This window comes from Myotis daubentonii, chromosome 5 (genome assembly GCF_963259705.1).
Source record: "Myotis daubentonii chromosome 5, mMyoDau2.1, whole genome shotgun sequence".
Classification (NCBI taxonomy): Eukaryota; Metazoa; Chordata; class Mammalia; order Chiroptera; family Vespertilionidae; genus Myotis; species Myotis daubentonii.
In genome coordinates this window covers 97,800,650-97,813,703 of record NC_081844.1, presented here as the reverse complement: position 1 = coordinate 97,813,703, position 13,054 = coordinate 97,800,650, and the positions used below count along the sequence as shown (strand labels likewise).

At 44.7% G+C, this 13,054-nt stretch overlaps 2 protein-coding genes across 3 annotated transcripts in view; one reads left to right on the top strand and one right to left on the bottom strand.

The window, feature by feature from the left end:
* The window catches only part of PTTG1 (PTTG1 regulator of sister chromatid separation, securin), a 373,674-nt gene that overhangs the window by 69,710 nt on the left and 290,910 nt on the right, over window positions 1-13,054 (bottom strand). The window lies entirely within an intron of this gene.
* CCNJL (cyclin J like) overlaps window positions 12,142-13,054 on the top strand; it is a 47,245-nt gene continuing 46,332 nt past the window's right edge. The window contains 4 exon segments of the mRNA XM_059699098.1: window positions 12,142-12,273; window positions 12,276-12,468; window positions 12,854-12,896; window positions 12,899-12,973. Coding sequence (XP_059555081.1) covers window positions 12,216-12,273; window positions 12,276-12,468; window positions 12,854-12,896; window positions 12,899-12,973 — 369 coding nt within the window. The 5' untranslated portion in view covers window positions 12,142-12,215.

Genomic DNA, 13,054 nt, shown 5'->3' with positions numbered 1-13,054 from the left:
CAGGAGATGGAGTCAGAACAGGGGAGGATGGTGGGCATGAGGATTCAAGTCTAGGGGTGAGGGGAGGCCTAGGAGACCTGAGCTGAAGGGTTCAAGCACCTGACTGTGGTCTCAAGGCAGATCATGATGGGGTGAGGCTGTGAGTGTTGGGGAGAGGGAAGGATGGGTTTTTGCCTGGAGCATCTTCTTCCCACATTTGATCCTTCAGCAAGTTGATGGGCTCTAGGGCATGAGGTTCTCTAATGGTTAGAGTCTAGACTGGAGTCAGATGATCTTGGTTCAAATGTCTTCTCTTGGTGACCTTAGGCAAGTTACTCAAACATTCTTTGTCTCCATTTTCCCCTCTGTAAAATGGGACCAAGAATAGTACCCACCCACCTTCAAGGGATTTTGTGACTAATAAAAGAGTTACTATGTGGAGGATGCTAGAAGAATGCCCTTTATGTAATAGGCCCTATTTGTTTTCCAGTCTTGATAAAACATATCCCAGATCTTCTACTCTCTGCCTCCATTATTCCAACACTAGGCCAAGTCAGCATCATCACCCACCATCATTGCTGGGTGTGTTTTGTTTCCACTCCCCACTCAAACCCACTATCACAGTGCAGCCAGAGTGATTATTTTGAAATTGCACATCGATCCATGTTACTCCTTTACTAAAAAAAATCTTCCTGTGAGCTCTCCTCCATGGCATTTACAATAAAGTCCCAAATCATTATTCCTGGATTACAATGTCCCTCACCATCTGGCCTTCCTCTCCACCTCGTTTCCTCACCCACCAATACCCAGTTCGCTCACCTTTCTCTTCTTTAACATGCCAAGCACACTCCTGCTTTGGGCCTTTGCACCAGCTGTTCCCTCTACCCCAGATTATTCTTTCCCCTAGTCCGTGCCTGGCTAGATTCTTCTTGTCCCTCAGATCTCAGCGGAGACCTTCCATGACCCCCACGTCACGTGGCCTCTTCTCATTCAGTTTGTTTGTGCCTATTTTAATTCTCTGCGTAGTACTTACTACCCTTTGCGTTTCCTTAGTTTTGTTTATGTCTGTTCTACTTTAGAATTTTCCATAAGGAGGGACTAAGACAAAGGTTTGGATGTTGGTTGATGGTTTATTTGGAAGATGTTGCCAAAAGAGGGGAATGAGGTTACAAGGAGGGTGAGACAGGGAGGGTGCAAAGTCAATGTATGGATGTCATTGTCGGATAGGAGCAAACTTTCTCTACCTTCAAGGTTCTTTTGGCTGGCCTAATAACCAAATAGACATGAGACAGATTAGCAAGAGAAAACAACTAAATTTAATACATACATATGTATGGGAACCCTCCATACATGAGAGAGGGAGAGACAAACACGCACAACAGAGTCAGAGACAAAAAGGGAGCATGGGTACATAAGACATTCTGAGCTAGGGATGAGGCAAGGTGCCTTGGGGATCACTGTAGCATGATAAGAGCAGATACTTAGTAAATAGAAATTTTCCCTGCCATATAGGTGGGTCAAGAAGGGATGATGGCCCTGGCGCATAATTTCTTGAGATGACTTGCTCTGAACCCCACATTATCAACCTCACTATTGGGGGGGAGGGGCCTTTTCCCACCAGGACCTCTGGGAAGCACCCACAATGCCTCCCAGAGTTGTCCTGTTGAGAGATGGGAGGCTGAAGCCTTTATCCACTGGTCACATCCCCTGGTAGTGGAGGGCTGCTTCTGGGGCATTCATTCCCTGACTCCCAGGCTGTGCTTGTCTGAGGGCCAAGCTAGTTCCAGCTGCAAGGCTGCACTGGAGGCAGTTCTGGCAGCCAGAGGCCAGGCCACTCTTCCCAACACAGCCGTGGCCAACTCGGAGGTAGGCTGACCCCCGGGCTGGTGCTGCCTGCTGCCTGACTCACTTCCCCCACTAGAGTATAAGCTCTTGGTGAGTGGAAACTGCCACTTGTCTTCATTATGTATCCCAAGAGCCTAGCACAGAGTCTGACAGATAGTAGTATCAGCAAACATTAGTTACAGGAACTTAATCCTTTCATCACTCTGGGGTAGGTGCTGCTGTTGTCTTCATTTTTAGATGAGAAAATTAAGACTTGATCTTCCTTACCTGGGTTGCCCAGCTCACTGGTGATATGGCTAGAATATCAACCCAGGCAATCCGACTCAGCTTTGAACTAAAAGAAATTACTTTACTGGAGCTATCGTTACTGAGGAATGTTATTTGACTTGATCATCAAATTTAGCACTGGCCATGTAATGTTTTCAGGTACTTTTTAGAGGTTGCCTTACTTACACGGCATAATGGCTTTCCTGTTGTATTAGACTGTCATTTAGATGATTAATAAGAATGGAAAATGCAAATGGATCAAAGGCCTTGCAGGGTAAGAGAAATCCTTGCATCTGGCCAGGCTTGATCGAAGGTTCCTGGAGGAAAATGGAGAGCACACGCTCCATTGAAAGAGCCTCTATGAGATGATGTATTGCAGACCTGAAACCTATATAATTTTATTAACCAGTGTCATCCCAATAAATACAGAAATAAAAATTATACAGAGCCTTTATTGCAGCCCACAGTTGGTGCCTTACAGCAGGGTCGGCAAACCTGTTTGTGTAAAGGTGCCAATAGTGAACAGGCTTTGTGAGCCATATAATCTCTGTGGCAGCTGCTGGCCTCTGCCATTGTAGCCATGGACTATGCAAACAAATGGGTGTGGCCATGTGCCAATAAAACTTTATTTACAAAAACAGGTGACAGCCCAGATTTGGCCCACCGGCTGTCATTTGCCTTATGGGAAGGCAGTGGTCCAGATCTTCTGATTCTTCAAGAGGAGATAGAAATCAGGGTTTTATGTGAAATTTCCTAATTCTGAAAACATCGTATAGGCCGCCAGTTGGCGCTCACTAATTCAGCAACTTGCCCTATTGCCTCGGAGGATGCGGAGGATGCTATGCCATCTTGGTTTCTGTAAGTGCACTCTATGATGTTAGCACAACAACAAAATCACCTAACAATGCATTTCTCACAATGTGTCCTTCCTTAAGCAACTCATGACTGTAAGTGAGAACTTCAGCCTTCAGGTGCTCAGATCTAAAACCTCCGGGTCTTCCTGATTTCCCTTCTTCACACCCCACATCTGCTCCATCAGCAGAGCCTATCAGCTCTAACTTCCAAATATGTTCACAATCTGGCCCCATCTCACCTCCTCCACCATTTCCATAGCGAGCCTCCAGCTGGCCTCGCTTGCCCCCCACTGTCTGTGTACCCAGCCAAGGATACCACCATGCTAGTAACACGTGAGTGCCTGGTGGTGGGAGGAGGGTGGGGTTGCTCAGGTTCTTAACATTTTAATCATGTTTTAATCATGTTTTAGTAGCATTACAAGCAGAGTGATACTTGTGTAATCAAAAAAATTTTTTTCTTCAAATATGTGTTCATTGATTTCAGAGAAAGGAAGGGAGAGGGGGGAGAGAGCTAGAAACATCAATGATGAGAGAGAATCATTGATTGGCTGCCTCCTGCACGCCCCACACTGGGCATTGAGCCTGTAACCCGGGCATGTGCCCTGACCGGGAATAGAACCTCCTGGTTCATGGGTCGACGTTCAACCATGGAGCCACACCGGCCGGACAAAACATTTTTAAATAGATGACTGTCCAGCGCCCTCTCCCACACCCCAGCCCCAGCCTCCCCAGGTGCACGGCTGCTTCCTTAATCCTCAGCTCTTCAACCCTGGGTCTCTGCACACCTGGAAACTTTGGGAGCCCTTCATAGTAGGTGACCTCAAGGAGTCCTGGGGTCTGAGAAAAGCAGTGCCCTGCTGCTGACAGCCAGGACCTCCTCGCCTGAGGGGAAGGGTCCCATGGGCAGCCCCTGGCAGGCTGTCTGTTTGCTTTTTACTGTCCATCTCAGTTTCCTTCCTGTTCATTGTCAGAAGGGGAGCAGGCTCAGGGGCTTTGAAGTTAATGGCTGCTTTTATTTCCTCCTCCTGGAGTCTGGGCAGCTCTTAGGGTCTCGCTCCATTGTTCCTCACAGAATCCTGGTCAGGCTTGAAGGCTCCTTATCACACACCTATTCCAGAGTTCACCAACTAGGGCTGATGCTGGGTGTGGCCACAAGGCGTTAAAACAAACAAAAAAAGGGCAATGCAGGAAATATCTCGATTTATTACTTCTTTGGAAAGTCTAGCAATCTGGCAATTAAGGGCCCAAATTCTGACCATCAGAGGGGCTGAGAAGTGGCTCTTCACTTTGGCTGCACCAAGAGCTTTCTGGGTGGCCACAGTCCTCACACTCCCTACTGTCCCTGGCACCTTGGTTGGCATAGCCATTGGCCATCAAATATGTGCTTGTATGTGCATGTGTATTCAGTTCATGTAGTAACAGTAGAAATGCTGCACAAAACTTACACCACATCTACGACAGCCCTATTTCCAAACAAGGGCACATTCTGACATACTGCATGCTAGGCTTTCAATATATCTTGTTGGAATGACACAATTCAACACATAACAGAAGGCAGCAGCATTCTAAGAAACCATTAATGTGAAGCATCAAACCCAGCGCCAGGCCTTTCTATGCACGGGCCTGTGAACTAGCCCCTGGTAGAGGGAGATTCATTTTTTATTTATTCCTTTTGAAACTTTAACATTTTTTCTTTTATGTATTTATTAATTTTTAGAGAGAGAGGAAAGGAGGGGGGTAGAGAGAGAGAAACATCGATTTGTTCTACTTATTTATGCATTCATTGGTTGATCCTTGTGCACTGACTGGGATCAAACCCGAAACCTTGGTGTATTGGGACAGTACTCTAACCAACTGAGCTACCTGGCCAGGGCTCCTTTTGCAGCTTTTTGATCTTATACTTTTTTTAATTGAAAAAAGTAATATAGGCCAACTTTATAAATGTCCTAGGCTTTGAGTTCTATTTTGTTAAAATGTTGCTTTTTCTATTCTCCCTGCCTGGCCCTCAGACCTAATCAGTAGAGTTGTATCTCAAGAATTTCTGGTCAAGGATCATAAAGGACTGGGCCAATGTTCCCTTGACTTTGCAGAAGACATAGGTAGAAACAGCTTAAAAGGATGGGCTTGACCAGCGTGGTAAACAAGGCTTACATCTAAGTTTATGGCCCAGATGTCGTCCTTCTGTCCCTATAAACAGAGCCAGCCTTCATGCTTTTGACCCTAATGGAGCAATGCAAACCATTAAGACAGCAAGGAAAGACGACTCTAAGTGTATGCCGCCACTTCCCCCGAAAAGCTGAGTGCTTGAAGAATCACATCACTGACCCCCCTGTCACCCGGGATATTTGCAGCAGCGCGGTTATGGCAGCAAAGGGCTGGAAGCCACCTAAACGCCCAGCAAAGGAGATTGGTTACACATATCATGATGGAACCATACCCCGAGACTTTAGGGTAACTGCGCAGCTCTGTGGGCGCTGCCGTGAAATGACTAAGAGGAAAGAACAAGGTGCAGACAGATATGCACGGTATGCTATCATTCGTGTAAAAGGAGAACAAGCATGCATGTCCATCTGGATAAATGCATGGTCACTTCCGGAAGGACACACAGGCGCTGTTTATCCTTAGAGAGGAGAATGAGGCCTGGGGTCAGGGTGAGAACATGTCCATTTATTTTTTTTAATATTTTTTTTATTGATTTCAGAGAGGAAAGGAGAGAGAGAAAAAAATCAGTGAAGACAGAGAATCACTGATTGGCCGTCTCCTGCACACCCCACACTGGGGATCGAGCCCGCAGCCTGGGCATGTGCCCGGACCGGGAATTGAACCATGATCTCCTCGTTCATAGGTTGATGCTCAACCACTGAGCCACGCTGGCCATGCCAAAACATGTCCATTTAGCCGTATATATCTGTAATGTGAGAGCTTGTATTATATGAAAAAAAACCAAAAGAATAAGGAAAATTGAAGTGAGCAGTTGATAATATTAGTTTGACTTGTCCTTTGAGGAAGGTTGGAAATGTTGTTGGATACCTGGGAAAGTTGTAGTTAGGTAGGGTGGTCTTGATCTAAATGTTTGGCGCCTAAGCTGTGAGCTTAAAAGATGGGGCGGTAATGGCTCATAGTAAGCACTTGATAAAGGTTTGTTTTTGAATGCAGGAATGAACATACGGATACTTCTCAGGCTAGCTGGGGATTGAGTGGGTGGGAGAAGTAACTTCAGTCACACTGTCCCCGGCTGTCCACCAGAGGAAGCCTCTCCTGCTAAGGGCACTGCCCCCATTCCACCTGTGGATAGTGGCTCACCACCAAAAACATCAGAGCAATTAAAATTACTGGGGCAACATTGGTTAATAACACTCTATAAACTTCAGGTGCACAACTTGATAATGCAATATCTGTACACTCTATTGTGTGCTCACCACCCAAAGTCTAATTTCCCAAATCATTATTCATTCTCCTCCAGTTGCATTGTATTTGACCCCTTTACCCTCTTTGTCCTCCTCCCCACCCCCCTGCACAATGTATTTTTATCCTTCAGAGATCCTGGGAAAATGAGAGTCCTAAAAATGATACCCAGAGGACTGGAGAGGATGAACAATGTTTAGTAGAATCTTTTCAAAACAGTTCCTGGGAGGAAATAAAACAAAGTTTCTCCCTCCCTCTCTCACCTACCAGAACTTCTGAGAGGACTCCAAACTAGTGAATAATAAAGGGCTTTCTTCATTCAGTGCAAGAAAGAAATAATACAGCTATGAAAAATAAAACAGCACCGCGAGTTATGTGACTCAGTGAAGGCCACACTAGTTAAGTCTATCATGTGATAATTTTAAAACAGCATTCATTCTTTTCTGATTATGAAAGTAATACATGTTTCTTGCAGAAAAATTAGACAATGCATATATTCTAGAATAAAAAGTAAAATAAAATATCCCATAATAAAAAAAAAGTGTCCCATAATACTACCACTCTGATTACACAGATAATATTTTTATGGCCATTCTCCAGTTTCGTGTGTGTGTGTGTGTGTGTGTGTGTGTGTGTGTGAATGTAGTATAATTGGGATCAGACTCTAACCTTTTTCACTTAATGTATTATGAACAGTTTCCCAAATCATTATTCATTCTCTTTAAAAAAAAAAAAAGTGTGTGTTTTTTAAAGGGTTAAGTCATTATTTGACCAGTCCCTATTCTAATAGCTCATTATAATAAAAAAGCATTGTGATGAGACCCCTGTAAATAGATCTTTATACTCGTCTTATTTTTTGTACAATTCTTTATTGTTGAAAGTATTACATATGTCCTCCTTTTCCCCCCATTGACCCCCTCCAGCTCTCCTGCTCCCCCCCGCCCCCGCCAGGCCTTTAGCACCCTATTGTCTATGTCCTTGGGTTATGTCCTATGTGTCTTTGGTTGATTACCTCCCACCCACCCATTCTCCCCCACCTTCCCTCTGAGATTCCGCACTCTGTTCCATGCTTCCATGTCTCTGGATCCACTCTGTTCATCAGTTTATTTTGTTACTTAGATTCCACATATGAGTGAGATCATGTGATACTTGTCTTTCTCTGACTGGTGTATTTCACTTATCATGATACTCTCCATGCTGTCTCAAAAGGTAAGAGATTCTTCTTTTTCACTGCTGCATAGTATTCCATGGTTTAAATGTATCACAGCTTTTTTATCCACCCATCTACTGATGGGCACTTGGGCTGTTTCTAGATATTAGGTGTTGTAAATTGTGCTTCTATGAACAGAGGGGTGCAAACATTCTTTCTGATTGGTGTTTTGGGTTTCTTAGGATATATTCCTAGAAGTGGGGTCACTGGGTCAAATGGCAGTTCCATATTTAATTTTTTGAGGAAACTCCAAACTGTTTTCCGTAATGGTTGCACCAGTCTGCATTCCCACCAGCAGTGTACAAGGGTTCCCTTTTCTCCACATCCTCGCCAGCACTTGTCATTTGTTGATTTGTTGATGGCAGCCAGTCTGACAGGTATGAGGTGATACCTCATTGTTGTTTTAATTTGATCTCTCTGATCAGTGACTTTAAGCATTTTTCCTATGTCTCTTGGCCATCTGTATGTTTTCTTTGGAGAAGTATCTATTTAGGTCCTTTGCCCATTTATTAATTGGATTGTTTGTCTTCCTTTTGTTAAGTTGTATGAGTTCCTTATATATTTTGGATATTAACGCTTTATCAAATATATCTTTGCCAAATATGTCCTCACATACAGTGGGTTCTCTTCTTGTTTTATTGATGGTTTCTTTTGCTGTGCAGAAGCTTTTTATTTTGATGTAGTCCCATTTGTTTATGTTCTCCTTAGTTTTCTTTGCCTTAGAATACATATCTGTAAAAATTGCCATGAGAGATATCTGAGATGTTTGCTGCCTATCGTTTCTTCTAGGATTTTTATGGTTTCACGACTTACATTGAAGTCTCTTATCCGTTTTGAGTTTATTCTTGTGTATGGTGTAAGTTGGTGGTCTAGTTTCATATTTTTGCATGTATCCATCCAATTTTCCCAACACCATTTATTGAAGAGACTCTCTTGATTCCACTGTATGCTCTTGCCTCCTTCATCAAATATTATGGCTTGGGTAGATTTCTGGGTTCTCTGTTCTGTTTCATGGATCTATATGCCTGTTTTTGTGCCAGTACCAGGCTGTTTTGATTACAGTGGCTTTGTAGTATAACTTGAAATCTGGTATTGTGATTCCTCCAACTTTGTTTTTCTTTCTCAAGATTGCTGAAGCTATTCAGGGTCTTTTTTGATTCTATATAAATTTTTGGAGTATTTGTTCTAGCTCCGTGACATATGCCGTTGGTATTTTAATAGGGGTTTGCATTGAATCTGTAGATTGCCTAGGGTAGTATGGACACTTTAATGATGTTGATTCTGCCAAGCCATGAACACAGTATATTCTTCCACTTGTTTATGTCTTCTTCTATCTCTTTTTTCAACGTCCTGTAGTTTTCTGAGTATAGTTCTTTTGCCTCCTTGGTTAAGTTTATTCCTAAGTATCTTAATTTTTTTTTTGTTGCAATGGTAAATGGGATTGTTTGTTTAGTTTCTCTTTCTGAGAATTCATTATTGGTATATAAAAATGCCGTCGATTTTTGGGTGTTGATTTTATATCCCTCATCTTATTTTTTTAAACTTCCAAATGCAGAATAGTTGGAGTAAATGATACATTTTTTAACTTCTTGAGTTACATTGTCTTTCAGAAAGATGGTATTAATTTATATTCCCAACAACACTGTATATTTGTCAACCCTGCACATTATGTTTATAGAAATATTTGCCAAAGCTGCACCCCACTCTTTCTAAAAATACTTTTAATGTCTTTGCTAGTGATTATGAGCATTTAAAAAATATTCATTCTTCCATGGTGTGTGGGTTCATCCGTTTCTGCATGTGGGGTGTTAGTGTTTTATGTTTTGATTCATAAGATTTATATAGTAAGATCAACCTCTGCCACATTTGTTAAAAACGTTCTCCAATTTGTCATTTGCCTTTTTGATATTTGATATATCTGTCTTGCATACTTATTCAAATATGTATATTCATCCTGCCTATGGTTTCTTCCTATGCCTTAATATCTGGGCCTTCTCCTCTGAAATCATTCGCCTATTTTCTTTTAATTGTCTTGTGATTTTTGTTATTGTTTAGTTCTTTGGGTTTGATAAGGTTAATTCATATACAGTAATCCCCCCTTATCCACAGGGGATACATTCCAAAACCCCAGTGGATGCCTGAAACTGCAAATACTACTGAATCCTATATGGATTATGGTGTTTTTTTTAATGATAAAGTTTAACTTATAAATTAGGCACAATAAAAGATTAACAGTAACTAATAATAAAATAGAATAATTATAATAATATACTATAATAAAAGTTATGTGAATGTAGTTTGTCTCTCAAAGTATCTTATTGTACTGTACGTACAGGGTTGCTACACTGGACAAAGGGATGATTCACATCTGGCGGGATGGAGTGGGATGGCGTGAAATTCCATCACATTACTCAGAACAGTGAGCAATTTAAAACTTATAAATTGTTTATTTCTGGAATTTTCCATATAATATTTTTTGATTGTGGGTAACTGAAACCATGGATAAAGGGGGACCACTGTATTGGGATCCACAAAATGGAGGCCCCACCCACATCAGAAATCTAAACCTAAGTCAACCTGAACTTACAGGGAAACTCTTTCAAGGAAACTTAACACACGCCAATCACAACCGTCCAACTCAGCTTTAGCTAGCTTACCTTACTCTAGAAAATAGGACCTCCTAGCCTTATAACGAAATCCCAACCTCCTAGGCAGTCATGTGTTGCCTCTTTTTAACATTCAGTAAGATTGGCCCTTGCCCCAAATCCCATGGGCCCAGTGCTCCATTGCTTGTGAGGCACGGCTCTCCCCACAAACTATGGATTGTTTTCCCTTGCAGAAAGGACATTAAAGTCATTATTAAATTGTTTTAGTTTTGTCATTGGACAGCATCATGTATTGATTGATTTTGGTAATGGTGTAAATAAGTTCTTGATTGTGTGTTTCCCCTTCCCCAATTAATTTCCCCAGCCGAACTTATTGAAGAATTTTTCCTTTTCCCACAAAAGTGAAATGCCACATTTATCATATGAGTAATTTTAAAGTTGGTTGTATATGTTTCTAAGCTTTCAATTATTCCACTGATGTTCATTCATCTATTCTTGTATCAACACCACACTGTTTCAATGATAGCTTTGCAATATGTTTTAGGATTTAGTAATATAGATCTATCCCCCCATTTAAAAAATATCTTCGCTTTTCTCACAGATATTCTTCCATTTGAGTGTTAGGAAGTTATGTCATCCCTTTCCCATCCATCCACTACCATTAGAATTTTATTGAAAGAGTTAATTTGGATGAAGTTGGTAGTTTTGCCTTCTATTTCTTCAAGCCTTTCTTAGGTTTCAACTTTTATAATTTCTTCATGAAGAGTCTGCACTTTATAGGAGGTTTATTCCTAGGTATTTTACACTTTTATGAGAGTTCCTAATTTTTCTGTTTACATTAAAACTGCTGTTTAAGCTCCCATTGAAGCGTACCAAAGGTGACTTTAAATTTTTTTTCCAGGTGGGTATCTGCTTGCAGGAAACCAGTCAGAAGCTAAAGGCTCTTTAGTAGCAGCTACTTACTGAGTGTTAGTTCTACGCTGAATGGCGATGATCCCTTTACACGAACTGTCCTATTTGGTGATAGCTATCTCCAGCATTTTACACAGGAGAGCTCCCAGGCTGAGAGGACCGTGAGGAACTTGGCAGGAATCGCCCAGCTGGTAGGTGGATTTGAAACAGGTCTGTGACTCTCCAAGAGTATCACAAAAAACTATCAGCCAGAGGACGCCAAGGCTGTGCCATCAGAGGCCCGGATTCAAAGGAGCGCTTTTTCTAGAACAATCAACTAAGTCACAAAGACAATGCTTTCCACCCACCGGGCCCTCCCGAAGGCCGGGTTTTCCTGCAGTGTACCGGGTGGATGTGCACTCTGCAGTAGCACAATAAATACTAGTTGATTTACTGAGACTCTTAGAATTAGGGACTCGTGGATTACCAAGAGCTGACTTTCTCGGGCTTTCCCAACTGTCCGTTTGGAAATCTACCTCCCCATCGCAAGACAGGTCTCCCCTCCCCCCAAGAAAAGTCAAGAAGGAAAGGAAGGAAGGAGGGAGGGAAGGAAACAGAAAAGAGAGGAGAGAGAAAGAGAGAAAGAGGGAAAGAGAGAGGAAGGGAGGAAGGAAAAAAGAAAGACAAAAAAAGGAAAAGAAGGAAGGAAGTAAAGGAAGGGAGGGAGGAGGGAAGGAAGGTAGGAAGGAAGGAGGGAGGGAGGGAGGGAAGGAAGAAAAAGAAAAGAAAAGAAAAGGAGAGAAAAGAAAAGAAAAAAGAAAAAGGAAGAAAGAGGGGAAAAAAGAAAAAGAAAGAAAGAGGAAAAAAGAAAAGAACAGGTGGAACCGACGCACGGTCTGCGCACGCGGGAGCCAGAACTTTCCGGGGCTTTCTACCCGCGCGTTTCACGCGTGGTGCGCGCAGGTGGCGCTGCGCTCCCCGCGCTCCTCACGCAGTCCCGTGGGGTGCCCAGGAGGCCCCCGGGAGTCTCCGCCAAGGTGAGGGCGAGCTTTCCACCCGGCGGGGGAGGAGGGCGGGCAGGAAGCGGAGCCGGCGCTGGCGAAAGAAAGACTCCGATTCCCAGCCCCCCGCCCCGCGGGGCGCGGGGGCTGGCAGCGCATGCGCGCGGTCCGGCCCCCAATTCCCCCAGCGAGAGAGGGAGGCCCCCGGCGGCCGGAGGCTGCGAGCCGCAGCGGGACCCGAGCGCACGCAGGGGCGCGGCGGCGGGGCGAGCCGGGCTGCGGAGGTGGCCGTCGGGAGCGTGGAGCGCGGGGCGCGAGAGCTCAGCCGCGTGCGGGCAACTGGGGGGGCCCCCGCCTCGGCCCTGGGAGGGGCTCGGTGCCCGCAGCACCCCACGCCCGGAGAGGGATGCGTGAGTTTTTCGCCCCGGCTCGAGGGCAGGATGTGGGAGCAGGACAAAGGCTGGGCGGCGGGGGAGGAGTTGGGAGCAGCGAGCTGGTGGCCGCTGCCGGAGCCCCAGCCTCGGCTGAGCGAGCGGAGTGGGCAACTTGCTGTGCAACTTTTGCAAAAGGGAAGATAAAAATTCTGCAAGTTGTTGCACAGCTTCAGGTCTCCCCCGGGTCCCACGAACAGAGGGGAAGGGACACCGCAACCTTCCCGGGACTGGAGGCGACCTCCAGCTCCGCTGAGGTGGGCAGGAGGGGGCTCCCGGCCGGGGGCAGCGAGGAGAGGGATGCCCGGGGTGGGACGCAGCGGGGAGGGTGGCTGCGGCGTCTGAGGTGCCCGTGTCCACGCAGGGCGCGCCCTGAGAGCCCAGTAGCCTCGGATCGCGGCGCTGAAGACAAGACGCAGTGATGGATGAGCCGTGGTGGGAAGGGCGCGTCGCCTCGGACGTCCACGGCACCCTGCGCGAGAAGGTCAGTCTCTCCCCGCCCTCGTCGCTCTCTGGCTAGGGCTTTAAAGTCCCCTTCGCTCCGGACTCCGTCTACTTAGGTTAC